This window comes from Podarcis filfolensis, assembly GCF_964270895.1.
Source record: "Podarcis filfolensis genome assembly, chromosome: 13".
Lineage (NCBI taxonomy): Eukaryota > Metazoa > Chordata > Lepidosauria > Squamata > Lacertidae > Podarcis > Podarcis filfolensis.
In genome coordinates this window covers 4,622,485-4,650,449 of record NC_139615.1, presented here as the reverse complement: position 1 = coordinate 4,650,449, position 27,965 = coordinate 4,622,485, and the positions used below count along the sequence as shown (strand labels likewise).

The window sequence follows — 27,965 nt, the reverse complement described above, 5'->3', positions numbered from 1 at the left end:
TTCTAACCCACATTCTCCCCCACTTGTCTTCTGGAATTACAATATCCAAATCCATCTCTCACACTGATTTTAGGCTACCTGCAACTCAGATATTAGCAAACCGCAGGTCCTAGAAAAGGGGTAGCCAACATGGTGACTCAGATATTGTTGGACTACATCTCCCATCAGCCCCAGCCAGCATGGCAAATGCCCAGAGATTGTGAGAGTTGTAGCTTAACCATGCTGGCTGGTTACCCCTATGCTAAAGATAGCACCCTTCAAGTCATTCTCCTTGCTCAGGCACACGCTTTCATATGCTATCACAGACCTCAACTGCTCTCCAGATCACAGTAGCCTCTTTGTGAACGCCTTCACCTAATATAATTGAAACCCTTCCCCTTTGCATTCTTTCCATGATTAGTCTATGCTCTGTAAGCAGTTGGGCCAACTTAAACTAGATCTCTTTGCCCAGCTTTCTGGTACCCTCCAGATGTTGTAGGACTACAATTCTCAAAATGATGGCTGGGGCACCTGATGGGAACAGCAACTAAAAGGCACCAGGCTGGCAAAGGCTGCCTTAGCTAATACATCCCTCCAGTCTTGCATTCTGAATAGTGACCATATTTGTCCTTGTGCCTACATCTCGGATAAGCCAATAATATAAATAAGCCACTGTATCAATAAAAAGATAAAGGGATCCCCGACCATTAGGTCCAGTCGTGACCGACTCTGGGGTTGCGGCGCTCATCTCGCTTTATTGGCCGAGGGAGCCGGCGTACAGCTTCCGGATCATGTGGCCAGCATGACTAAGCCGCCTCTGGCAAACCAGAGCAGCGCACGGAAACACCATTTACCTTCCCACCGGAGTGGTACCTATTTATCTACTTGCACTTTAACGTGTTTTCGAACTGCTAGGTTGGCAGGAGCAGGGACTGAGCAATGGGAGCTCACCCCGTTGCGGGGATTCGAACCGCCGACCTTCTGATCAGCAAGTTCTAGGCTCTGTGGTTTAACCCACAGCGCCACCCGCATCCCCCACTGTATCAATAGTCATACTTAAAATAGGCATTTTATTTATTATTGGACCAGTTCCTTAAGATGTCGTTAGCAGGGGCTATCAGAAGATATAGATCTCTCTTTTCAGATAAGCTGGAGGCTAACATTATTTTCTACAATCCTATTTGCCCATTTTTACTGAGGAGAAAAAATTATACAGTATATATAAATAGCACCAATATTGCGGTATTTTCCTTTCAACTGGCTGGCCAGTCTATAACAGCTGTTAAAAACAAGGCAGTTGTTTTAGACTGCAGGTGAGTGGTCATATATTGAATATTCCCATACATAAAAAACCAACAACCCCCAAACACACTTCCTTGAAACGTGGAAAATCAGTGCAGGGTCTGATGTGCTAATTTACAATCTGCATAGATAATTACATAGGAAAGTGTTCAGAACTATAATCGCCCACCTGTAGTCAAATGGTACAAGTCCAGAGTTCTAGCACCTCATTCTCCTAACTTGTAAAACAGCTCTAGGCCACCCAGAGAGCTTCACAACTAAACAGGTATCTGAAACAACGTTTCTCATGTTCATCACATCATGTTGGCCCCTATTAACAATAGATTGCTGTGACGATCAATGACTTGAGGTCTATGAAGCAACGCACAGCCCAGAAGTATCACAGAGATTACAATACGTAGTACAGTAGCAGCTTTACATTTCACCTTCATATTTAGCATTAATTCGCCTCCAAGGGCTCTTGCAACAACTGTGGAACATCACAGGTTCTCTGCCCCTCCCCAACTACTGCTAATTATACATCTGCACAGGATTTGGCCCACCAAGGTAGCCTGGAACATTTGCTGATATTTTTAGAAACAGGGCGATGAATGAGTTCCAATCTAGACAGGGGAACATCATCAAGAGCACAGCCAGTACAGAGAGAGAGGCAGTAGCTTCCAACTTACGCCAGGGAGCCAGAAGTCACCGCCACCCAATGTCTCTTGGGTGACCTACAACACAATGTGTTGTCAGGCTCTGAAGTCCTGGCCCCTCTTTGCTCATTTCCTATCACCCCACCCCTATGAGCCACAGGACACAAACTACTGTATAAATCACAGCTGGCACTAATTGGCTCACTGCGCCAGCAGCTCTGCTGAGAGGTCGCAGGCTAAACGGGGCTGCAGGAAGCTAAACTGCCCTCTTGTGCCCCCGCAGGGGGGTTCCTCCAGGTCAAAGATTAAACATACTGACTACAGAGAAAGTCAGCGTGTGCGTGGGAATAGCACAGCGTCCACCCTTTGTGGGTAAACAGAGAACCTGCGTTTTTCTCTTCAAACGTGGTGCAAATCCAAGCCCTTCCCACCCACCCACCCAGCAACAGAATTTTATATCCACAATACAGGCCAGCCAGATCTTCCTTGCTCATGCCAACTCGGCCTCCATTTACAACAGTGCCAAACTCAAAATAGTCACGGGAGCTGCTCCGAGAGATAAATCAGGCCTGTGGGGGAAGCAATCACATACAAATGTTGGCATCATCAGCTCAATCCCACCTTCCCAGCTCTGATCTGCCCATCACCCCCTCAACCATCTGAGGTCGGCCAGCTCATACATTGCAGGCACACGCCTGCTAGATTTCAAAGACAATCCAGTGACTGGTTGAGTCTCTTTTCAAATTGCAGTCTAAAAATACCATCTTCCCCAGCAGACCTCCTAATTTTAATGTCTCAGATTAAAACCAGGTGCAAAAGCAGATCTAGGTTTAACTAACCAAGAAGAGACTGATATTCCACTACAGGCAGAGGAAAGCGGGCACGGGACATACATTACTACATAATCATTGCCCACACTGAGTCAACCAAGCACTTTTGTGTTGTTTTTCAATCTTGCAAATAAAGCCGAAACCCCCACCGCTTCCAAACGCTTCCCCCACCCCACTTCAGTTAACAAATGCTGTTAAGATTAATGGATATTGGTGCAATAACCACCATTCAGGCGCCCCTCTTCCACCTCCTCCCATTCCTCCCTCCTTTTCTCTGCTTGCTATATTTTTGCATCTGGCACAATCCTAGCTCCTTCTGACAATACAACATTTATCTCTGAATCCTGCAAGCTGATTCACCTTGTTGCATTTCCCTCATACCACGCCGCCTTCCTTCTGCTTCTGATGGGATGGAATTGACAAATACGAGGGGGGGAAATACATCAGGGTAGGCTTATCAGACACCCCCTCCCCCGCAACTCTTGTCAATTTCTAATCTATCTATCAATCTTTTTTTCCTCCTACTTCTTCCACGCATTCTTCTCCCCCTCCACCCCCCCTTTCCTAATCATAATATTGGCACACATGCGCAGAAGATTCTTATATTTGGCAGGCAATCAACTAGAATTTTCCACACACGTGATATTTCTACTCCCTACCTTGAAAATATATATTATATAAGGCTAACAAAGGATCTGGAAAGGAAATGGGGAGGGGGGATAAGGAATGTAGATGTGTAGCCATAACTACAAATTACAGAAGACCAACCCTGCTTAGAATTGCCACTTCTTTCACGACAAACGGTATTTATGTATTTCAATTTAATACAAAAAAAAAAATGGATGGCCAATTTAGAAAAAAAAGAACAGCGCCTTTTATCTGTGTCAGTTAATGGAGGAGAATAACAGCCATTTCCATTAGTGAGAAATCTTAATCATCAGGGTAAAAACAGTCATGCGGAGATGAGGGTGGCAAGGGGAAAATAGCATATTCAGTGAGATGGGGAAAGATTTACGGGCATGGCTCAATTCTACAATTTGTCCACCAAAAGCAACGCTGGATTAATAGTGAGGCAGGTTTTTCTAAACTGTGATTTCTCAAGAGTTGGGCATTGTAGGAAAGAAACAAGAATGAAGCCATCACATTTTCAAAAATAGCTTGACAACCAGCTGTAATCTTCAGCCAGTGGCTGAAAACAGGATGACTGTCTTCTAGCCAGTTACACCACTACAAATCTAGACTAGAAGGGCACCAACTGGCAAGAAGCATTGCTGGCACACACACAATTGACAGATATGTGCTCCAATGAAGTTGGGGGAGGTCAGAGCACCAAGGCTTCCTTCCAGATTTCCTAGGCCTTCTTACATTGCAAGGGGTGGATTACCTTGTTGGAGTGTGAAACAGGGTGAACCAGTTTAACAGCAAGAATTATCAAAATATGGAATGCTTGTGGATTAGAAGCCAGTGGTTCAAAAGGAGCCTGCAAGTGGAACCCCATGAAAATGAATGAGTTACCAGTATTTCATTATATTTCTTTTAATACTTTGGTATTGTCTCTCTGCTTTCCTCTAGCACCTCTCCTTGCATTGGTGGACTAGCCTGGTGCTTCCCAAACCCCTCTGTTCTTCAGGTTATATCCACCACCACCACCCTGTTGCCTTTGCACTGTGCTCTTGGTCAACACTCTACTTTCTTCTGACCCCAGGTGCCCCAGGGTGTCAATATTTCCTGGCTTTCTTCCCTGCAGAGTCCATTCCTGATTACAGCATGGTCTTCTTCATTCCCCCGAGCTCTACTCCTGAGCCCACTTCTGTACTCTCTGGGCCTTTGCTTTCCTGCATTCTCCCACCTTCCACTCTATCTTGTGCAACTGTACAAGCAACATTCATTTCCATGGAGCCAATACCTAGATTGCTGTCGTGTCAAAGCATTTCTTTAAAATCCACCTACATTCTTGGAGAATTAAAGCATTGTCAAGTACAACTTTTTTGCAAGTCAACTGGAATGAGATTCCACTATGGACCTGGTAACTGCTCTTACCATCCTTAGAACCACAAGCCCTTCCATTACTATGCCCAGTGCAGAGATCATGAAGTCTCCTTGTGAATTTGCAGAGTTGTGCAAAGTATAAACAACTATAAACAAAAAACCTCATCATAGATACGGGCTGAAAAGGTCCCTCCTACAGGCAATAGGAGCAATATCTAGTTTGCAATACTCTAGTCCACATGCCTTTTTGTTGTGGTGTTCCATCATAGGAGGAAAATTACCCTCTAGATTTTGAGCCCAGGAGCTCACACAGATTCCTGATGAAATCACAGGCAACATCTGTCACACTGCTTCAAGCAGCACTGGCTTGTGATGAAATATCTACTGCCAAAAAAAAAAGCTTCTGGCCAGCTGAGGGACCTCCAGCCCTGATACAGTTTCCCATTACCAAAGTAGCTGTTCCACTGTCAAGATATATGCTGTACATTAGCCAACCACAGAATGGGGGGAGCTGGCCTTTCCCAAGAATATTCAGAAATGCAGTTGTTGTTTTCAATGAGAAATTATTTTACATGTAGGGTTATAGCTCTTTGTGAAGGCTTGAGACAGGTAAAGTTAATTCATAAAGTAGCAGGAACTGTTGCTGGAGGGTCCACAATCTAATTAAATCAAAGAAAGGTTGATAGGTAGAACCCTTTCTACAAGGATCACATCACCCATTTTTCTATCACTCTGGAAAGCCGGTACGTACAACCAGTTTTTCTTAGAAATGGCAAAACTGCAGGTGCTGCAAGGTCAATTTGCTCAGCCACAGTCAGAGTGTGGAAAGGGTCCATCAACTTGTGAGATAACCATATCAAGTATTTAGGAACTTCCTGTGCACACTCATATCCAGCCTGTGCTTACACTGTTACCTGTTCCTGCAAGATACAGGGTAGCACTTTTTGAATTAACTATGCTCCATAAAACAAGTCACTGCCATTGTCTGTCAGTGTCAGCAGAAAAAAAACCCTAAAGAAGCATTTCCTGTGCAAGTTATCATAGCATAATAAATTGTAAACTTTGTATGACAGAAAGCCATTTTGTTTCTCACTTTGCTCATACTGCACTAATATTTAAACCAGAAGCAAGCGAGCCAGCAAGCAAACCTATCTTGTTTAAACACATGTACCAGTAATTTCATCATCTGTAAATTATCTGATATCCTTAACAATACCGAAAGAGAGGACCAGAGGGTCACCGATAATTAGAGGGGCAGATAATCAGTTTAAGTAAGACATAGTGTTGTGATGGGACGTGGGTGGCGCTGTGGTCTAAACCACTGAGCCTAGGGCTTGCCGATCGGAAGGTCTGCGGTTCGAATCCCCGTGGCGGGGTGAGCTCCTGTTGCTTGGACCCACCTCCTGCCAACCTAGCAGTTCAAAAGCACGTCAAAGTGCAAATAGATAAATAGGTACCAATCCGGCGGGAAGGTAAACGGCGTTTCCGTGTGCTGCTTTGGTTTCACCAGAAGCAGCTTAGTCATGCTGGCCACATGACCCAGAAATACTGTCTGTGGACAAACACCGGCTCCCTCAGCCAGTAAAGCGAGATGTGCGCCGCAACCCCAGAGTCGTTCGCGGCTGGACTTAACTGACGGGGTCCTTTACCCTTTTAGTGTTGCGATAGTTTTTAATGTTTAAGTATCTCTTGCTAGCCACTACATGGGCTATCTGAATGTGTCTTGGCAAGTCTGTCTAGGCCTTTAAAAATGCAAGAGGAATTTCCCCCACATATACTGCCTTATATGAGCTAGACTCCTGACATCACCAATTTGGCCTCAAAGTTATCCAACTTGCATTTCAATACGCAACCCTCAATGTCTAGACCTGCTTAATGGTCCAACCGCCTTTCCTGCCACATGGATTGGGCCTTACTGTTCTCCTGTATGTGCTTCACCTTCCGTTTTTATTCATCTTTCTTAGAATGATCATCTGTGGTTTGGGCCTGTTTTTATTGATTTTTGTAATAATAATAAAAAACACATGCAGGGGCTGAATAAATATTATTATGACTGTAAGATCAAAAGGCAACAAAGGCTCCTGATCCACACACAGAATCCAGAGTCCCTTTCCCATGAGGAGCTATCCACTACCACCCGATTCCAATCAATGAGCCTGTAATACTATGAACAATAGGCCCCGATCAATGAAACATCGGCCTTGTTCCAATCGGGTTTCGCAGAAAGTGCTCTGCCCCTGCAGTTTCTAAATCTTCATCCCAAGTCTGCCAAGCCCACTCCCTCAACGACAGAGGCCTCCTGTTCCAATCCTGACACTGGCCCCACTACAAAGAGGCTCCTGCATTTCATAATCCCCAAACACAGGCCTCTCAGCTCCCTTCAGTCCTGTTGCCCTGCTGTCAGGCAGCCCTCTCTGCTCCTGTCAAAACTGGCATATGGCCACCAAGTAGCCAGCTGCTCCCATCACCTCTAGGGCACGCTTTTCTGACATGTGCCTCACCTCACATTCCCTACCCCCAAATCACAAGGCGTCCCCCACAACCCCATCTATCCGAAATGCATAGCCCTTTCAGCCACCTGTGCCAGGCTTATAACCCTTCCTGCCAACCGTAAGAATAAACACTCTCAGTGCATGTGTACCCCCCCAAAAAAAGTTGCACTTGCCACAACTTCTCGCCGCTCAGGCCCAAAGAGGACAAGGGAGTTTGGGGCTTATTCCCTCAAGTGACACTGGCATGGCTCCCATTCTCCAGAGATGGGGTGCCCACTCGCTAACCCCCCCTAAAAACAGGGGGGGTCAGGTTAAAAAAAGTGGGGTCCTTTTAACAACAATTAATGGGGGCAGTATCTCTCTCTTTTATTTATTTGTATACATGAGGGTGTGCTTGCAGATAACCACCCCCCCCAAAAAAACCCAAGTCGAGGACGGGGAGAGGGTGAGGCTGTTTACAAAACAACCCCCCCTCCCCCCCCTACACACACCCTGAGGAAAGCTGCGACGGGGTGTCAAATAACGGGGGAACAGGGCTCCCCAACAACTTCCAGAAAGCGTCGAATATTATTATTATTAAATAGGGGTGCTTTGAAACAAGAGGCGCCCCCCCCCCGCCACCTCAGCCCCGCTGGTCTCCCTCGCCCCACGCGCTCTCCTCAGCCTCCTTCGAGGCAGACTGGGACTCTCGGCGGCCGCTCGAGCCGTTTGGCCGGCGGCGGCGGCGGGAGGGGGGGAGGGGCGGCTGGCTCGGACGTGGACCCCCGACCCCACCCCCCCCCCCGCCCCGCCATCGGAAGGTTCCCAAAGGCCGCCGGGCAAAGGGGCAGTCGGCGCTGGGTGAGGCATTGCAGCGAAGGGCAACGGCCGAGGGGAGGAGAGGCTAAAAAAAAAAAGAGGGGGGTGGAACTCCGGGTCCCTCAACATTCCAAAGCCGTTGGGCAGCGCGCGCGCGGGGAACGGCAGTTCGCGGGCGGGCGGTTGGCGCGAGGAGGGCGGCGGGTTGGAACTCCCGGCCCCTCGGCGTTCGAAAGCCGTTAGTTGTTTACAAACAAGCCGCCCTCCCCTCCCCCCCCAAAAAAAATCCACCGCCCTCCCGCCAGTTCCGAAGGCGGCGGGGCAGATTTCTAATTTTTATTGTGGTGGTTAATATAGCGCCGAATCTCCTGAGGGGTCAAATTAAAGGGGCGACCGGGAGGTTGGGGTGGGGGAAGGGGTGTTGTTTACCTGGAGGCGCCTCTGTCCCTTCAGCTGCCGCCGGCGTGGATGCTGTCGGTGTCAGTGGAGCAGCCTCCTCAGCCTGAACAGCAGGCGGGAATATGTCGCCTGGGCTGTTGTCCCCTGCTCCTTCTTCCTCCTCCTCTTCCTCCTCTTCGTCTTCGTCCCCCTCCACCTCAGACACCACCATCTCCTCCTCCTCTTCCTCGTCCTCCCTCAGAGGGGAAGCCATGGTGGTGCTGGAGGAGGGGGGTGGGGGAAACACAAGAGAAAAGCAGAAGGGGGGGCAGCCCCCCTTCCCTCTCTCCCTCTCACACACACAAAAAGCTCTCCCCCACTTCAGATCACCTCAGTTAAAAAATAAAAAAAAAGTCCCATGAATGAAAACAACTCTCCTTCTTTACAACTTTGTCCTTCGTGGAAATGTTTCCTCGACCCCCTTCTTTAAAAAAAAAAATAAAAAAAAACGAAGGGGGGAGTAAAGATATATTTAAATTTCTGAGGGGGGAGTTCAGGATAATATTTTCCACAAGACCAAGAAACAAAAATGGCCGCCCTTAAATTATTTTTAAAACAGACCCCCCCAGGAGGTAAAAAATATATAGGGCCCCCCCTATATAAAAAACAAAAAACAAAATGGCTGGCTTAATTTTACCCCCTCTTCCATAGGGTTAAAAAGATCTCCCCCCTTTCAAAAAAAAAATCAGCTCCAAATTTAAGAGGGGGGAAAAAACATGCAAGAAAACGAAAATGATAATAAAGATAAAGGCTTTTTCTTCTTGCTGTTATATTTTCTTTTCAATCTCCAAGATCTGTGATCATGAACAATATTTAGACATTCCTGGCACTGGGGGGAAACTGACAAGATTTCTGCATAAAACAAAGATGGCTGCTCTAAATTATTTCTTTTTTTCTTATGCTCTCCCCCCCCACCTCCCTCAATAAAAATATTTTTTACAGGGAGGGGGGAAGAGAGAGAGAGAGAAAAGGTTGGATTAATCAGTACTCATGCTCAGTTATGACATCAGCATAAAATTGTTAAAGGTTAACTAGTTCCATACTAGTAAGACCATGACTTTTGTGTGTGTCTGTGTCTGCTTTACTAGCACAAGAGAATAAAAAAAAGAATAGGGGTGGTTTTTTCCTCCCCCCTTTTTTCTTCTTCTTCTTCTTCTAACTTTAAATACTTCAGAAGGGAGTGGTTTATTTCTCTCCTTTTCCTCTAGGGCAAGAAAGGAAGAAGAGAAGAAGAAAAACCCCACTGATTACTGCAATTCATTAAAATATTTTATCCCTGCTCACATTAGTGGATTTCACTGTTTTTCTAGATGAGTGCTGTTTTGTTTTTTAAAAGGGTTTTCCCCCCTTCCTAACTTCTGTGTGGAAAGTCAATCCTAATAAATATATTTTGCTCCCTTAAATGCCCCCCCCCGAATTTACCCTATTGTGCTTGCCCCACTGGGGTAAATCAATTTAATATGAAAGTGTAGTTTTAGCAAATACCTTGATTACAAAGGTTCCCCCCCCCTTCTCTCACCAAAACGTTGGGGATTTTTTTTTTTTTGAGCTGATTTTGAAAATAATTATGGCCACAATCCAACACTGAGTGTTGAAGTCCCAAGAAAGTCGTTGGGCGTAAGGATGTATACCTCTCTTACGGATTGTGGCCCTTACTTTCTCTTCCTGTTTTATAAATGGGAAACGAATGCACCACTAAAGGGAAATTAATAAGTAAAATGGGGAAGTATTTTATAATAATGAAGGATGGCTATCACATTTTATTTTTGGACAAGCCTCATGCATCTAGATAATTTGAGTTTAAGACTTAAAATACAGTTTTGAAAAAGTTAGCTTTCCTTTTATTTGTGGCCTTTGATTTCAAACCCTCTAATAATAATGGAGGAACCAATAGGAAGTTTTAAAGGACTCAATTCTTTATTTTTTTTCCAAACCAGGTGGCTCTGATAATCTCTCATTTTAGTGTCTGTTATGTTGGGGCAAGTGAGACTGTCCTGTCTGCACAAATAAGGCCTGCAAAACCTAGCTGTCCATGAGCCATTCCATATAGAAAAATACCCCACAAAAAAAGATGGAGTTTGGAAGGGACATGATAGAAGTGGAGAACTGAAGCTGCAATCACAAGTAAGTCCCAAGTGAAGTGCAAGTTTGCACATTACATAGATTCTAGTTCAGATTGCAGGTCATTCACTACCAAGCTAATACCCATGATAGAAAGTTACAGCTATTGAGGTATCTTCAGCCTACAATATCCATGAACCCAACTAAACTGAATCCAAGCGTGTGTCAGAATACTGACCCTGCAAAGTGTAATGTTTGACTCACCTGAGTTGTCCTACCTGCATAAGGAAACTACAAATAAAAATCAACTCTGTTGTTGGGGACTACTGGATAACTGCTTCTGCCCATTGGATCTGACATGGGAATTAAAAAAAACTTAAAACGTATTTTCCCCAACTTCAGTCTTACACTGCACTAGCAATATACAAGTATAATGCTTGGATCACTTTAAAAATCCATTTCTAAAATAAACCACTGTTGGTTTCACACATCCCACATTTTTATGAGACACAAATCTGTGCTGATTTAAAAAAAAAAAAAATTTCACTGTCTTCATTAGATTTTCATTTTTACAAATGATTCTGGGAAATTTTGGACCCGACCCACCCACTTCCAGATATTTAAGAGAAATTTTGAGGTTAAGATCCTGTTGCTGAATGAGGGCCTTGCCAAAGGATTGTGTACAAACACAATGCTTACAAACTATTTCAGAGGCAATTCTCTTATTCTTGCAGTATCCAAATACCCCAAAATACTTTAGTGGAGGCTTCTATGATGCTTGTTTCCAAAATCCTTCAACTTTATTGACATTGAAATCGAATTGCAGGTGAATTCTCAGTAATTCTGAACTAGGCCCGGTAGCAAAGTTGATCAGCCTTCTAATCAATTTTGAAGAGAACAAGTTTGTCAATTTTCTTCTCTCTGTATTTTGTTGGAAGTAAAAAAACCAACAAAAACGCATGAAATGGCACCTGAAAAGAAAGTTGCACTGACCTCACGGTGGGGCTTCTTTTCATGCAAGTGTGTTTGAAATCATGCAGCATCACATCTGAATCACTCTCAGTGAAGGTAGTAGTATTGCGGTCAGTCGTACCCTTATTTTAAATTATTTGCAGGGCTAAACTTCATTTTTGGGGGGAGAATTGGAGGGCAATCCCAGCTATTAAAACATGGCTGCTCTCCAGTGAAAGTGTTCAACCTAAGCCTAAGCTTATTCCCCTGTAGACTAGTTACAAGCGTCCACAGAGGACTAACTGTGCCTGCAGGAGACACCGTTTGCCAAGCGAATGTTATCCCCCATGTGGCTTTTATATTTAACGCAACACCCTCTGAAGCCCTCCAGGAGCTTGGGCGCCAATCCCATTCACTCATGTTGAAACATTCGCCTGGCAATGCTGGAAGCCAATGCTCCAGGAAGAGCTTTGGAGGTTTCATGCTATCAAAACCATTTTACATTAAAGTGGCCTTTTTTTTATTCGTATACAGAGCATGTCTCTTCCTGGTGGGGACGAGAACGGATCAAGCGGTCCAGCATCATCTGAATTTCAAACTTGGAATTTCACTATATCGGTGCATTATATTGCCTGCCGGTTAAAAATGAAGCAACGAGAACAAAGTACAAATTTCCAAAGAAGTGGGGGGGAAATCCCTTTTGAATCTTGACCTGAGTTGTTTGTGGCTTGGTCCTCCTTGCTCAAGGGAACAGCGTGAAAAAAGGAAAACATCCTTTTCCTTCTGTCTCTTCTCTGCCTTTGATGTTTTTCACAATGCAGTTAAGTGTCAGGAATCCTATCAAGGAACCTGCAGCATGATACTAATAGGGGAAATGTAGAATTTATTTCAACAGCTCACACACACAACTGCATCTTGTCTTTCAAGAGGGTCAAAGATGTGTTGCTCATTACCCCACAAGCCGGCTCTTCCCTCAAGGGAACTGCTGCTGTTTGGCTCGGGGGTGGGAAGAAATCTTTCAAGGCCTTTCCCCTGCTGATTACAATGTGACTGACGTAGACACACACAGACACTTCTGTGAAAGCCTGTGGAAACATGGGAATTACACACTTTGATTCAGAAAATCAGAGTGCAGGTGGCATCTGTTGCAAATTCATCCCCCTGACCTCAGGCGGTTTATTGACACCTTCCAGCATTCAGAAACCAAGAGCAAGCACTCCCACCTCTTGGCAAAATCCTCAAATGTCTTAAGACTTCTGGCAAAATTATAACTGATTTTGGGGGAGATTTGTTTTTCCATAACCCGCATGTCTCTGCAACTGGTCCTAGGAATTTTGGCTCACTAGGAAATGAGAATCACTGGAGGATTTCCAGGTCAGAGGTCACATTCTCTAGTGTTTCCTTCAACCACAGCTGTATTGGTGTGTCTTCTCTTCCATCACAAGGCACTGGATTGTGGACTGCTTGAGCCATTCCCGCCCCCCCGCCAAATTTTACCAGATGAAAGGATGGCCAGTTTGAAATATGTTAAAAGTTCATAAGAACCCACAACTGATTGGATGTAAGCATTAGCTTCATTTATAGTCAAGGGTTTAGACTAGGCGCTACAGAGCAGGGAGGGAGCCAGGCATTGTACAGCAGGCCAGCCTACTATTGGTGACTGCTTTAGACCTCATGGAGCCAGTCATTTTACTAAATCTACACCCTGTCTTTCCTCCAAGGAGCTAAAGTTTGGCCTAGAATGGTTATCCTCACAACAACCTGCCGGCACCCGCTCCGCCTTGGCAGACAATGGAAGAGTGAAGTCAAGCCGTTAGTTACAGTACCTGCTGTGGCTGTGGCAACTGCTGTGGGAGAGACATGTTTTGTTGCAGCTGCGGCAGATGAAGATGTCCAGTTTCACTGTTACAGATACACCATGGCATTTCTTCTCTCTGCACTCCTCCCAGTGTTAATTTCTCCTGAGGTTGTGTTTCCACAGCAGTGACGTGACTGATTGTCTCCAGGTGCTGTGGTCATCTGCAAGGGATTCCCACACTGTGGGGGCGATGTTGCCAGCCTTCATATGGTCTGCCGACAGGCCTGGTGTCTGAAGGCAGCTCCCTATAGAGCACATCCTTTGGGATCCTAACATCTTCCACCACCAAGCCAGCATAGAAGTTGCTGAGACGGGAGCATGAACATACTGGGAATGTGGACTTGGGAGAGCACATCCTTGTTTGAGACTGTGTCCTGCCATGGGACACCCAAAATTCTTCCTGATGCAGCACATGTGGAAAGCATTGAGACGTCGCTCCTGGCAAGTGTAAGTATCCCATGACTCACAACAACCATGTGTGGTAGGCTAGATTGAGAGGGTGGTGGTGAAAGGCTAAAGGGCATTAAGCAAGCTCAATGGCTGAACAGGGATTTGAACCTGGTCGCTAACCAGTGTATCACATAGCCTCATTCTCCACCTCATACCACAGAAGCTTGAACAGTGGCTGTCACTAAGCATTAACCGTTTGATGGCTGGTTTGAGGCAACACTATAATAAGGCAAATATGTCAAAGTAGAGAATTCAACACCAGTGTCTATTCATGCAATGGTTTATGAGAGACATAGGGACAAGTTTGGTTTTTGGGGGATGAACATGTGGAAGGAGACAGCATGTGGTCACAAGCAATTCTCTCATTTTAAAAAATAAGCATATCCTGCCTTTGTCTTACAAAAATGCAACAGTGTAATAAATCTCAGTAAAAACATTACAAATATTTTTTTAAAGTGCAATCCCTTGCATGTTTACTCAGAAATAAGACCTTGACTCACTGCCCAGTTTTTTGCTTGCAGAATTTTTATCCAGCTCTTCGGGCAAAAAAAAAAGGGTCTCTCAGTGTGTCTTATGGATCACTAAAAAGAAAAGAAAACCAAACTGTCCCTGCCACCAGGCTTGCAATATAAAAGGACACAACACAAAAGGGAAATGGATTGGGAGGGAGGAGGAAATAAGCCTAATGAGGTACACACTCGTAATTACAAGTTATTTTAATGACCATATGGGATGCAAAAGTTCTAATAGAGCAGGGGCCAAAATGTGCTGGTCTCACAGCTGTGCCGATGGAATTAAAAATTAAATGAAAAAATAAACTTAAAAATGAAAGGGGGGGAAATGGGAAAACGAATGACCCTGCATCAGTTCCACGCTGGCTAAGGCTGATGGGAGCTGTAGTACAAAACATCTGGAGGGCACCAGGTTGACCAAGGCCGCGGTATAGGATTGCAGCATAAGGGTTGCCAGACAGCAGATAAAATCTACCAGGAAATTACTGCTCCACCAAACACTATTAGAAAGGCCATGCCTTTGCAATGCAGTAGAAGTTCAGCAGTGACGTAGCCAAACAGGCCTCTTTTGGCCAGGATTCCACAACTGTGGGGCCACAACCAGGTGGTAGTGCAGGGAGAGACAAAAGCACTGCAAGTGCAAAAGAAAAAAGAAAAAACCAGGCATCATTGGCCAAGAGCAGCTGTTCTTTCGAGGCAGAGTGGGCAGGGTTCCCTTTTCACAGACAGAGGACAGCGGTCGCAAGTCCATCTGTTCTCTGTACAAGTCCGAGCCTCCCTGAGGTTATGGGACCTGCCAGCACCACACCACAAGAGCATGGTCAACCTTCAAGTCTCACTTCATAATCCCCACTTGCAGAGAAGGGTTATCCCTTTTTCCCTTCTGCTGCAGCTACCAGGGACAGCACCCATCCAAAGGGGCAGGGAAAAGGGACAGCTGGCCTGATGTGACAGCCTGCGGCTTTGTTGGCATGGCATGGGAGTAGACAGATGCCCATTATCTCTGCCACAGCTGGGGGGGGAGCTTAATGCCACCCCCCTAGAAGGGACAGAGGGAGGAATGCGAGGCGTGTTCCCAATGAGGTGGCTGCAAATGTGGATGGAGAGCAGTTAGGAATGGAGGAAACTGCTTTATACAGAGGCAAGCCATTGGCCCACCTAGATTAGTATGATTTGCACCAGGGGCAGCTAACCTCTAGCTCTCCAGATGTTGCCTGAAGAGTTTTGGCATATGGCCCTGTGAATTGTGTAATGACAGAGCTTGGAATTTGCTGGCTCTTCCTTAATGTTAATTGTCCATTGGCAATTTGACGACTTGCCCTGGAGTCACATGAACTGGCCTGTTCCTTAGGCCTTGAGTAAAAGTTCTAAAAGAGGGTCTTAGCGGCACCTCTGAATAAAGTTACTCCTCATTCTCATTCTTGGTGTTTGTTGCTGGACCGAGAAATATTACAGCCACATTACAGTGCTTGGCCACATAATTCTGGGTCGTTCTGCTCTTTGGCACAGTAGCCTACCCTTGGGTTGCCAGGTCTCCAGGTCTGACATGATGTTTCCAGGTTTGCCTGGGCCACTCCAGATGGGCGAGAGCTCCTTTAATTAAATATATATATATTAAGAAGACTGTGCATGCAGCTTGCAAACTTCAGCCCAGCTTCAAATTATAGCATATAGGCACTCTGGAGGTGTCTGCCCTCTGTTCCCCTCTTCCAATTTACTTCCATCTCCAGGGCCCACCCTTGTGATATCTCTGGGGGCTGCCCTGTGATATAACTAGGGGTGTCTCTCCCTGACATCACTGGGGGCCACCCCTAGGTTTCAGGTCTGGGCCCAGTAATCTCAGGGTCTGGGATGCTTCTGACCAGGTGACCTATACACACACAGCTTGCAAACCCTGCTTCACTTCCTCTCATATAAAGTGTGATAATCAGGAAGCAAGATGGCTGCAGAAAAGCATCAAGAGAACTGGAGGTGGAGCCAAAGTGACCAAGAGACAGTGCAAACCACCCCTCCCACCAAGGGTGCGAATTTGAATAAAATATTGGAGGGGGGGCAGGTAAGTCCCAACCTGCAAAACTGATCACAAGACACACCGTTTGAATGGCAGTGTCCATCAGCTTGGAGGGAGGGTGGCCCCCTCATATATTTTATTGGGGCTGAAGGGACCTTTGCCCCTAGGAGTTAGCTCCCATGTCTCCCACCCACCCTGACTTGGTACCCCGAGAGGACCACTGGATCAGAGTTGCCTCTCTCAGCTCATACATTTGCTGTTACAACTCCAGGAAGTTAGGTGTAAGAGCAACTGCAGCAGATACTTTCAGGCTTATTACCAGCAGGCCAGGTGTGCCTTGGGGGGCTGTATACCTGAAGGAGCGTCTCCATCCCCATTGTTCAACCTGGACACTGAGGTCCAGCTCCAAGGGCCTTCTGGCGGGTCCCTCTCTGTGAGAAGCGAAGTTACAGGGAACCAGGCAGAGGGCCTTCTCGGTGGTGGCACCCGCCCTGTGGAACGCCCTCCCATCAGATGTCAAAGAAATAAACAACTATGGTATATAACATTTAGAAGACATCTGAAGGCAGCCCTGTTTAGGGAAGATTTTACTGACTAATGTTTTAATGTATTTTTAATCTTTTTGGAAGCTGCCCAGAGTGGCTGGGGAAACCCAGCCAGATGGGCAGGGTAGAAGTTATAAATTATTATTATTATTATTATTATTATTATTATTATTATTATTATTGGTTCCTGGCCTGGGATGCACCCTTCCAGAACCATCACTTCACTCAACAGTGTTGCTGCTGCAAGCATGCCAGCTTGTTTGTGTGTATATAATGCTTTTTGTTTGTTTTCATTTTGGCACAGGCACCACATGCAGGTGCAGTTTTTGAAGACTGTGAGGAGCGAGACTGGATCACCAGTAACCATAAGGAGCAGTGGGAAAGCGGTGCAGGAAGAGGCTCAGGCAGCTTAATGTGAGGAGCACGCAGGGTGCCTATTGGGAAAGACAGCTGGAGTCCTGAGGCCAGCTGGTGTAACACTGTGCAAAATCCAAGGTTCGTTTCCTTCCTGTTATCCTTCCTCTAACCTCTCATTTCTGACACCTGTCAGTCTTTGGTTCATCCTCCCTTGCAAACTGTGGTTTTCCTTTTAATACCCTCAACATATTCTAAATGATAAAATTAACTTACCAAAGGAAACCCCAAAATGTGAAACTTCCCTCTGTATTCTGTGCTGTATTTGCGTCCAATGCTATTTTCTTACAGTAAGGGTGGGGTGGGGGCGGTTGCTCTGTTTTGATGCCCCCTCTGGAGTTGTATGTCATTGTATGTATATATCTAAAATATCTGTATGGATTTGCAAGTTCCTGTTTCCTGGTTTCTAAGTGAAATTTATTGTTGTGAACATCTTAGGGTAGCAACAGGAGAAAGGCTTTTGAAAACACACTACAAGAAATTAATCAGTCTTCAGAGCGATGGAGATCCCAATCATAAATACATCATATGAAAGGAAGCTGCACTGATAGCAGTAGAACCTGCTTCTGCATAATGTATTTGGGGTTGGTGTGTTTAATGCTTATTTGGCTCAAAGTACACTTTAAATTATTCTGGCTCAGTATGCAAATTTCTAAGGAAACAGTCTTTTCGTTATTTCAAAAAAATCACACACCACTTGATTGTAAAAAACCTCAATGCGGTTTACAAAAAGAATAAAACAGTAAAATTATTGGTTAAAACCATTAAAAACAACTGCTTAAAACATTTAAATCAGTGCTAAACTGAAAACATATCAAAATTCAATGTATCTGGGTAGGCCTTTCTAACAAAAAATGTTTTTAGCAGGAGAAAAAAAGGGTACAATAAACTGGCAGGAAGTTCCAAATTGTGGGTTCTGCCAACTAAAAGATCCATTTCTTACAGATGTGGAGCAAATATTGTGTGGCACCTGTAACAGTGCCAGTTCTGCTGATCCAAGCAGTCGTGTGGACATAGAAGGTGATCTCACAGGTAAACGGTTTGGGGCTTTATATACTATTAGTAACACCTTGAACCAGGCCACGTAGCAAATTGGCAGCCGGTGAATTCCTTACATTTCTTTTGTGCTAAGCATAGGCATCATCTATGGTTCTTCCATTTCTGATAGGCCTCCAGCGCTAAGCAAGCGTTCCCAAGTATCTGAGACTGGGTAGGCTGTGGCCTTTAGAAGCTAAGAGGCTGGGTTTGCTTTTTCAATAGCCTCCCCTGAGTTCTGTCATGCTCTTCTTCTAAAGCAAGATCTCCCAGCAACACATACACAGCACCACCATCACTTTGCCTACAGACACAGGTTAGCAAGCAGGGAGCCCAGCTGTTACTGTCTCTCCCACCAAAGCAATTATCACACAAGTGCACTCACTGGAGGGGTTATGGCTCACCACAGGCCTCCCTGATCCCCCGAGTCTAGCTTGACTCAGCTCTAAGCGCTTCCTTTTCTGCCGCACTGGATGTCCCCGCATGATCCACAGATGTTCCTACCCCCATATTCCAGGACTGGTGTTTGATATTTCCTTTTCTCTCTGTGTGTGTTCCATCCAGTTCTCAACAATTAGCTAAGAACTATTTTTTGATTAGCAACCTTGACGCAGCATGCTTGAACAGCAAAAGCACATAAAGGGATAGAGGTGTCCAGAGTGGCTGCTTCCCCCAAAAAAGTCATCTCCTTCAGAGGTCTGACAAAGAGTACTTCAGAAGCAACATAACACCTTCTTGACTAGAAGAAGCACTTAGGGGATCTGGATGAGCTGGGAATTCTTTCAGCAATTACGTGCATTTTAAATTCTGTCTTTTCAAAGCTGAAGAACTGTCTTTTAAAAAGCAGTTAAATAACTTGAGGCTTCTTTTCCATATGAGAGAAAAGAAACACAAATTGTGTTGCTTGGTGGCAATTATGGAGGCGTCAGAAAGGGAGAAAAATCATAGTCTCAGCTGAGAGAAGGGTCACTATCTTCCCAACTTCTATATATGAAAAAAGTGGACATTCTGGGAACAGAAATCATTTTTCCATTAGCACATGTGAATACAGATTTAGCTTCTCTACAAATACAGGTTTCTTTTGTATCTGCAGGATGACAAAGCAGATTTCTCCTGCAATCCTAAAGAGCAGGCAGTGTGTTCCACTGAGACTTTCTTCTGTGTAAACAGATACAGGATTGTGCTGTCTGTGTATGAATTCTGAGCTCGCAAGTTTGTAACCATGTTTGGCTCTGATAACCAGGGTATTGATATTAGGTACTGGCTCCATCAACATATTACAGTGGTACCTCGGGTTACATACGCTTCAGGTTACATACTCCACTAACCCAGAAACAGTGCTTCGGTTTAAGAACTTTGCTTCAGGATGAGAACAGAAATCGTGCTCCGGCAGCAGCAGGAAGCCCCATTAGCTAAAGTGGTGCTTCAGGTTAAGAACAGTTTCAGGTTAAGAACGGACCTCCGGAACGAATTAAGTACTTAACCTGAGGTAGCACTGTAAATCATTTGACCCCAAACCACAGTGTTTCTAGATTTGTGGAAGAGAAGAATTTTGGCCATTTACCCCAGCTAATGCATCAGTATTATAGAAGATGCTGGAATTGTAATTAGTCTCCTTTTTGTGCCATAATAAAGGTATCGACTCTACATTAGCATTTCCAACCTGGTACCCTCCAGATGTTTTGGACTACAATTCCCATCAGTCTTAGCTAGCACATTCTGGCTGGGGCACATGGAAGCTGCAGCCCAAAACATCTGGAGGGCACCGGGTTGGCAAAGACTACTGCAGAGTCTGTGTTTTATTTATTACATTGTTATCATGCCTGTCCTCCAGGGAGCTCAGTGTGACTTTACATGGTTCTACTCCTATAACCTTCACAACAACCCTGTGGTGTAGGTTAGGCTGAGATAAAACAATTGACCCAAGGTCACCCTGAGCTTCATGGCTGAGTGGGGATTTGAGCCCAGGACTCCCCAGAGTCTCAACAGCCAGAGGATGCTTACATGACCCCACAAGCCCTCCCCATCTCACAAATGCAAACAAACCCCACTGCAGACAACCACAGACAACCAACCACACCCTGCCCCCCAATACCTCTCACTACCAAGGAAATGCAATAGAAAAATAGAAAGAGAACCTACCCAATGGACGCTGGCACAAAATGCCACACATACACTATACAAAAGAATATAAGCCTCACCACCCCACCCCTCCTCTTCCCCCTCTTCTTCCCCATCACTAATGTCTCACAACAAATGTAACTGATTTGTAAGGAAGACTGCACAACCTGAAAAAAGAGACAAGGCATGTATTTTTGTAAACCAAGAAAATCTTTTAACAAAAACAATTTTTTAAAAAAGCCAGCCAGAGGATGTTAGTAAGCTTAATAACAAAGTTTGAATTTCAAAAGGCTGTGGGGAAAGGCGAGTGGAGGTGCATGTATCCTGCTCCAAATGAAAAGGGAAAAGCAGCAGCAGTGCTTCTCCCATTGGCTATGACCCTGCAGAATAATCAACCACTGAATGTTAGAGTCATTATTCTATATTTAAAACCATTTCAAGGGCTGCGGTACAGACCTCAAAATGGCTGCTTGATGAGCCACTGCTGGCATCTAGTGGCTACATCCTAAACTGCTCCTAAGTCTAGGGTGGATGCAACCAAAGGTGGGTGAAATCCTTTTCCATTATTATTATATATTATTATATCGTTTTTTGGTACACCTTCATTTCCAGCAAATATCACACTCCAGGCACATGGGAGAACTGGCCCAAGAGTGCCCTTGTACAGGCCTCATACTGGATCAAGCCCATGTTGACTCTCATGTTCTCGTTTCTCCCTCAATATTAGCACTGTGTCTGCTTTGTACAAAAGGCTTTAATTTTTCTGTGGCACCTCCTATCCAGAAAGTTTCCCTGAAATACAGAAGCTTCATCATCTCAAGTCTAGAGTGAGTTTTCACAAACGCCATTTTCCATCTCTGTTGCTGACTTCTGGGTAACCAGTTCCAAGGTGGGCCGAGAGGAAATGCCTTCCTGATCAATGGCGGAAAAGCAGGGTGTGCCCTCTTTGCAAACACAGAATCTGAGGGTGTTCTTCTGACTGAGAAACACATTTACTGAAGCTCTCACAGATTCTTTCAAAAGGTTTTTTAGCAGAGGAAGGGCGACAACCCTGCTGCCCCCAAATGTAGACTCCTTCCACTATTCACCCTCCTCCCAGGGTTCTTTCCTCAGTATCCCAGTAAGTCTCCTATCTGAGTAACTAAGCAGCCTTGATGAGTTGTAAGGGAATGTGTGTGCTATGCAAAAATCACAATGTGGGAAAGTCTGTGAAGCCAGACAATGCTTTTCTCGATTCCTGCAACCTCTGCCGCATGCCGGGGACAGCGAATCACAAGAGCAGGCCCTGGCAAAAATCACAATGCAGGAAGAACGTGAAGCCAGCCAACACCTCTACGTAGCTGCATCTTTATTTTGGACATTGTGATATATCGCTATATCGAGATGTTTAGTTGGTGATATATTCAGATGCTGAAAATCAGATATTGCCCAACCCAACTGGGACCTGGGAGCCCAGGGTTCAAATCCCAACTCAACCAGGAAGCTCACAGAGTGACTTTGGGACAGTCCCTGCTGTTTAGTCTAACCTACCTCACAGGGTTATTGTGAGGATAAAATGGGGAGGGAAAAGCCATGCATGCTACCTGGAGCTCTCTGGAGGAAAGGTGAAGCATAAATCAGATAAATGAATATATTTTGGAACTATCGAAATCAGGCAAGCACCTAAAATAGAACTGTAGAGTTGGAAGGGACCCAAGGGTCATCTAGTCCAGCCCCTGCAATGCAGGACTCTCAATTAAAGCATCCATGACAGATGGTCATCCAACTTCTGCTTTAAAAACCTCTAAGGAACCTCTAAGCCCACCACCTCCCGAGGGAGACCATTCCACTGTCAAACGGCTCTTACTGTCAGAAAGTTCTTCCTGGTGTTGAGTTGGAATTTCGTTTTTTGCAACTTGAATCAATTGGTTCAAGTCCTACCCTCTGGAGCAGGAGAAAACAAGCTTGCATCATCTTCCATGTGACAGCCCCTTGAGAAGATGGAGGAAGCTTGTTTTTCCCTGCTGTTCTGGTTTAACCAAGCCTTCTTAGAGAACTAATTCGACTCAGTGTTGGTCATTTGTTCTGCATCTTATGATTTTAGAATTTTACAGCATTTGAAAGGTTTTATTGCACATGATGCATTTTTTAAACGAGTTGGTGGTTTATAAATATTCTTATAAATAAGCAAGCTAGATGAGGGGCTGCTGGGGTGGGGGCCAGCATGGCTGGAGATGGGACCAGTTCTTCTCCATTTTGGGGTTACCTAGAGCTCAGTGAGGTCATCGTTGAAGTAGAGCAGGATGGCTGGGGTGAAGGCATCAGCGTCCATGTAGAGATTGTAGAATTCCTCGTCCTCATCCGGAATGTTGTTCTGCTGCAGGTTCTTATCCATGTCTAGGTTAACGCGTTCATATTTCCATGTATAGCTGGCCGCATGGGCGTTGTACGGCAAGTACCGCCGAAGGATCTCCCACATGGATTCCTCTGCACAGACCTGCGGAAAGCACCATGTTACATCCATGGGTGGAATCACAGGAGGTCCAAATGCACCTGAAAACCAAGTGGTTCCCTTCAGCCTCCACATCCTGGGGAGGCACAGGCAAGCCGGGCAGAATCGAGGTCCACATCACCGTCCCATCAGAGGAAGATTAGCAAAGGAAGAGGGACAATTGCCAATAATATCTTGGGTGTTTTTTCTTTCTTAAATCCTACCTTTGCGAAGGTGGGACAGGACTCACCTCAAGGGTATGTTCCTGAGAGGTCAGAGTGTTGATGATCCGTATGCGTCTGGTTTTGGCAGACAAGATGCCCACCTCGTAGTTGCCATCTCTCCACCAGGGCAAGCCAAAGTCATTGGCCCAGTCTGTACGAGGCAGAGGAGGTGGGATGTGCACAAAGCGACCTTGTGGGGTGTAGTACTTAAGGCATCCTGTTAGGGGGTTAATGTGGGTCTGTATCTGGAAGGAGGGAAATCAGGGCCTTTCTCAGTTAAGAGGGGAGTGGCTTCAAATAATTCTTTCTTTCTTTCTTTCTTTGGTAAATTTCTATCCCACCATTGTTGCCAAACCCTGGGACAGCAAGTTGCAGCCATCCCATACACACCATAAACTCAGGAGCAGGCAAAAAGATCACTTAAAACAACCAATATAAATTTCATACTGGAAAACCTTTTTTAAATGTGGGCAGTTCCAGAATTTACATCATGTAAACGCCAGGGAAAACAGATACATTTTAAGTTTGCACCAAAAGGAAAGTACAATATGTTACTACATAATGTGCCATTCCTGGCTGAGGAACCTCAAGAAGTACCTCTCCTAAGGATCTTTACAAATGGGACAGGTTGATACATGGAGATAAGAGGATTCAACATGCACGACAAACAGAATATGCCCCAAAATGGGATTCCAGAAACAATTATTTTGGCATTTGCAGTGATGGAAATGTTTGCTCCTTTTTACTCTGCCCTTCAAGACCTAACACAGAGTCTTTCAAACGCATTCTGTTTGGGACAGCAAGTCAAGGAAATTGTTAACAAACTAGTAATGATACAAATGAGTCCTTAAGAGAAAAGTCTGAAAGCGGCGAAATCAATTTTCTGAGGAAGGATGGTGGAAAATTATGCAGGGGAAATAATATGTATGTAGGACACTGGTTAAATTGTGGAGTGGGCACATGTTTCTCCCTCACTGCGGTTTTAGCATCCTGTCCCTGGCAACATTTCCTTCTAATGCTGCAGCCTTCGCCAACATGGTGCCCATGATACTTTTTGGCCAACAACTCCCCATCAAAGCACCTGGAAGGCACCAGGTTAGCGAAGACTGTCACAGTGCAGAAATGCACATCTGTACACATAGGCCACCAGAAGTAGGGCATTGCACAAGCTTTGCAAACAGCACAAAAATCTGCAGGCCCAATAGCAGTCCAGAGAATGGGGTAGACGGAGGCAAAGGAGTCAGCTGGGGAAGCCTGGGATGAGAATTAAAATCCTATGCCCCTTTTAAATGTGTTTGTTGGAAGGGAAGGGGGTATTGGTTTCTTGTTCTTGCTTTTATCATGTATTTTACAATGTATTGTATTCTATAATTATATTGTATTGCAGTAATGCATCAAACATTAAAAGCTTCCCTAAACAGGGCTGCCTTCAGACGTCTTCTAAAAGTCTGGTAGTTATATTACATTTTATATTAAAAGTCTGGTAGTTATATTACATTGTTATGTTGTGAACTGCCCTGAGATCTGTGGATGAAGGGCAGTATACCAATTTTTAACAACAACAACAACAATAAATGACCAGCAACACTCCTATGGAGAAAAGCATCAACATTCTGTAAGAGTAACTCTGATTTTCCAAGAGTTTTCCACTCAGCCAAGATCTCTCCCCTAAGTTGCCCTGAGCGCCAAGAGCTGCAAGTACTCACGTCTTTGGTTTTGGGGTTGAACCAGTGGGTAATGTCTTTCCCCGCTGCTTCTAGGATAGGCTTCAATAAGAGATCACCTGGACAGGCAGAGAATATAGATAAGGTACATGTGAAACTTGCCCATCCTTGAGTCACACCAGTGCTCTAGCTAGCCCCATTTTATCTTGTTTGACTGGTAGTCTTTCTTCACAGTCTCCAATAGAGAGGAGTCTATATCTGAAGGAGCGTCTCCACCCCCATCGTTCTGCCCGGACACTGAGGTCCAGCACCGAGGGCCTTCTGGCGGTTCCCTCCCTGCGAGAAGCCAAGTTACAGGGAACCAGTCAGAGGGCCTTCTTGGTGGTGGCGCCCACCCTGTGGAACGCCCTCCCACCAGATGTCAAAGAGAACAACAACTACCAGACTTTTAGAAGACATCTGAAGGCAGCCCTGTTTAGGGAAGCTTTTAATGTTTGATGTATTACAGTATTTTAATATTTTTTGGGAAGCCACCCAGAGTGGCTGGGGAAGCCCAGCCAGATAGGTGGGGTATAAATAATTTCCCATCAGAAGCAGGGAGCCATTTTTTTTAGCCAAAGGAGCACGCTCCCTTGTGGGAAACCTCAAGAGTGTCATAGGTCAGTGATGAATGGGGCTAGAGGCAAAAGTGAGTGGCATAATGCATGTGTACACACCCACCCACCCACACCCCTCTATCCAGGGAAGGAAGAGGAACAGCCATAGCTACGGGGAGGGGTGGGGCGCTAGCGCAGTTTTTTTGCCCTGAGTGAATCCTCCAGAGGGGCGCCAATGAGGCTCGCAGCCTGTATGTGCGCATCCACAAATGAGGGGGGGGGAGGTGCCAAACCGGGTTTTTGACCTGGGTGAAATAAAGCCTAGTTTTGCCCCTGGGAAGAAGCTTTGTTGGAGTTCAAGGACACGTTCCAGCCAGGCAAAAGCGCTCAAGGAGGTTGCGAAGAAAGGCCAGGGAGGGGCGTGGCCTGGGGAGAATTCCAAGGGCCAAATATAGAGGCCTTGAGGGCCACATTTGCCTCCCAAGGCCTCAGGTCACCCACCAGTGCTTTAAACAAAAACAAAAAAAAGCTGGAGAGGACCTTGTAAAGAACGTGCTATTTTCCAAATTAGGGAAAAACAAAAAGGGACACATTTGGGATCTTGACACAGGAGGGAGGGAGGAAAAGCAGGACACAAGGCCTGCGAATGCGATGCAGTGGAAAAACAACTCGCACCATAAACGTGAGAGAAGAGCCCTCTTGCTGGATCAGGCCCCCTAGCCAAGCACCCTCTTTCCCAGCAGTGGCCCAAACGAGGCGCCCTCCTGGAAAAGGCAGTGGCCCCACTTCCCTCGTGAGGTTTGCATGGAGAAGGTAGACTGCCACTGAACATGGAGACTCCCCTTTAGCCCTGGTGGCTGGCAGACCCTGGATTTGCCACCCCCCAAGGGACGCCTTCTGTTGTGCATTCAGCATTCCCTCAGACCCACCCGCCCCCAATAATAATAATAATAATAATAATAATAATAATTTATAATAATTAAAATTAAATAATTAAATAATAATTTATTATTTATACCCCGCCCATCTGGGCGGCTTCCAATCAAGTGTTAAAAACAATACAGCATTAACTATTAAAAACTTCCCTAAACAGGGCTGCCTTCATGTCTTTTAAAGAGAAGATAGCTGCTTATTTCCTTCACATCTGAAGGGAGGGCGTTCCACAGGGCGGGCGCCACTACTGAGAAGGCCCTCTGTCTGGTTCCCTGTAACCTCACTTCTCGCAATGAGGGAACCGCCAGAAAGCCCTCGGAGCTGGATCTCAGTGTCCGGGCTGAACGATGGGGGTGGAGATGCTCCTTCAGGTATACAGGACCGAGGCCATTTAGGGCTTTAAAGGTCAGCACCAACACTTTGAATTGTGCTCGGAAATGTACTGGGAGCCAATGCAGATCTCTCCGGACCGGTGTTATGTGGTCCCGGCGGCCGCTCCCAGTCACCAGTCTAGCTGCCGCATTCTGGATTAATTGCAGTTTCCGGGTCACCTTCAAAGGTAGCCACATGTAGAGTGCGTTGCAGTAGTCCAAGCGGGAGATAACCAGAGCATGCACCACTCTGGTGAGACAGTCCGCGGGCAGGTAGGGTCTCAGCCGTACCAGATGGAGCTGGCAGAGAGCTGCCCTGGACACAGAATTGACCTGCGCCTCCATGGACAGCGGTGAGTCCAAAATGACTCCCAGGCTGCGCACCTGGTCCCTCAGAGGCACAGTTACCCCATTCAGGACCAGGGAATCAACCACACCCGCCCACCCCCTGTCCCCAAAAACAGTACTACTGTCTTGTCAGGATTCAACCTCAATCCGTTAGCCGCCATACATCCTCCAACCACCTCCAGGGACTCACACAGGACCTTCACCGCCTTCACTGGTTCTGATTTAAAGGAGAGGTAGAGCTGGGTGTCATCTACATACAGTGGTACCTCGGGTTACATACGCTTCAGGTTACATACACTTCAGGTTACAAACTCCGCTAACCCAAAAATAGTGCTTCAGGTTAAGAACTTTGCTTCAGGATGAGAACAGAAATCGGAGCGGCAGCAGCAGGAGGCCCCATTAGCTAAAGGGGTGCTTCAGGTTAAGAACAATTTCAGGTTAAGAACGGACCTCCGGAACGAATTAAGTACTTAACCCAAGGTACCACTGTACTGATGAACACCCAGCCCAAACCCCCGATGATAATCTCCCAGCGGCTTCATATAGATATTAAAAAGCATGGGGGAGAGGACGGAAGTGAGAGCCCAGGGGTCTGAACACTCATCCCCCAACACCACTTTCTTGGGTGGGGAAATCTGCCGGCTGCCCTGGGGCCGCCATAGGGAAGAGCGAGAGGCTGCCTGCGTTACCCTTGTAGGCCTCGGCCAGGGGGCTGAGGTCATAGACCCGCCCCATGTAGGAGACCCAGAGGTCCCAGGGCCGGTTGTGCACCTCCACCTCCTTCGGGGTGTAATAGCGCGGCCGGTAAACGTCCATCGCCGGGAGGAGCCAGAGGAAGAGCGGTACCTCGCGTCCGTCGCTGCCATGGCAACGAGAAGCCGCCGCAGTGCCTGACGGGAAACGTAGTCTGGGCCCTAGAGGATGGGCGCAAGGCGGAG

At 45.9% G+C, this 27,965-nt stretch overlaps 2 protein-coding genes and 1 long non-coding RNA gene across 11 annotated transcripts in view; 1 reads left to right on the top strand and 2 right to left on the bottom strand.

Moving 5' to 3' along the window:
* CHD3 (chromodomain helicase DNA binding protein 3) overlaps window positions 1–9,673 on the bottom strand; it is a 62,194-nt gene extending 52,521 nt beyond the window's left edge. For 4 of the 5 annotated variants that reach the window (XM_083580740.1, XM_083580743.1, XM_083580742.1 and 1 more), the window contains exon 1: window positions 8,455–9,466. In XM_083580740.1, the coding sequence (XP_083436866.1) occupies window positions 8,455–8,677 (223 nt within the window). In that variant the 5' untranslated portion in view covers window positions 8,678–9,466. Of the gene's footprint in view, window positions 1–8,454 lie in introns of all 5 variants that reach the window. The other variant, XM_083580741.1, reaches the window with a different exon arrangement.
* LOC310747016 lies at window positions 7,968–22,916 on the top strand. 3 transcript variants are annotated; one of them, XR_014540834.1, is made up of 6 exons: window positions 7,968–8,067; window positions 9,672–10,746; window positions 10,794–13,780; window positions 17,156–17,346; window positions 18,211–18,297; window positions 22,784–22,916. It is a non-coding gene; the product is annotated as an uncharacterized lncRNA (long non-coding RNA). The 3 variants fall into 3 exon arrangements; XR_014540835.1 differs by having other exon boundaries at window positions 7,977–8,067; window positions 10,401–10,746; XR_014540836.1 differs by lacking the exon at window positions 7,968–8,067 and having other exon boundaries at window positions 10,447–10,587; window positions 12,010–13,780.
* CYB5D1 (cytochrome b5 domain containing 1) lies at window positions 17,963–27,954 on the bottom strand. 3 transcript variants are annotated; one of them, XM_083581239.1, is made up of 5 exons: window positions 27,717–27,953; window positions 24,822–24,898; window positions 23,142–23,360; window positions 22,667–22,897; window positions 17,963–19,308 (listed from the first exon to the last, which is right to left on the bottom strand). In XM_083581239.1, the coding sequence occupies exons 1-4, from the start codon at window positions 27,841–27,843 to the stop codon at window positions 22,667–22,669; spliced, it is 654 nt and encodes a 217-aa protein (XP_083437365.1). In that variant the 5' UTR covers window positions 27,844–27,953; the 3' UTR covers window positions 17,963–19,308. The 3 variants fall into 3 exon arrangements, with proteins under 3 accessions (XP_083437365.1, XP_083437364.1, XP_083437366.1); XM_083581238.1 differs by lacking the exon at window positions 17,963–19,308 and adding an exon at window positions 20,982–21,706; XM_083581240.1 differs by lacking the exon at window positions 17,963–19,308 and adding an exon at window positions 20,985–21,333 and having other exon boundaries at window positions 27,717–27,954.
* Between the last annotated feature and the right edge of the window lie 11 nt (window positions 27,955–27,965).

Coding starts and splice junctions, on each gene's coding strand:
- CYB5D1 (XM_083581240.1), bottom strand. CDS start 27,843: ATGGACGTTTACCGGCCGCGCTATTACACCCCGAAGGAGGTGGAGGTG. Junction 24,899..27,716: donor CCTGGCCGAGGCCTACAAGG/GTAACGCAGGCA, acceptor CTGCCTGTCCAG/GTGATCTCTTATTGAAGCCT. Junction 23,361..24,821: donor TCAACCCCAAAACCAAAGAC/GTGAGTACTTGC, acceptor CCCTCCTTCCAG/ATACAGACCCACATTAACCC.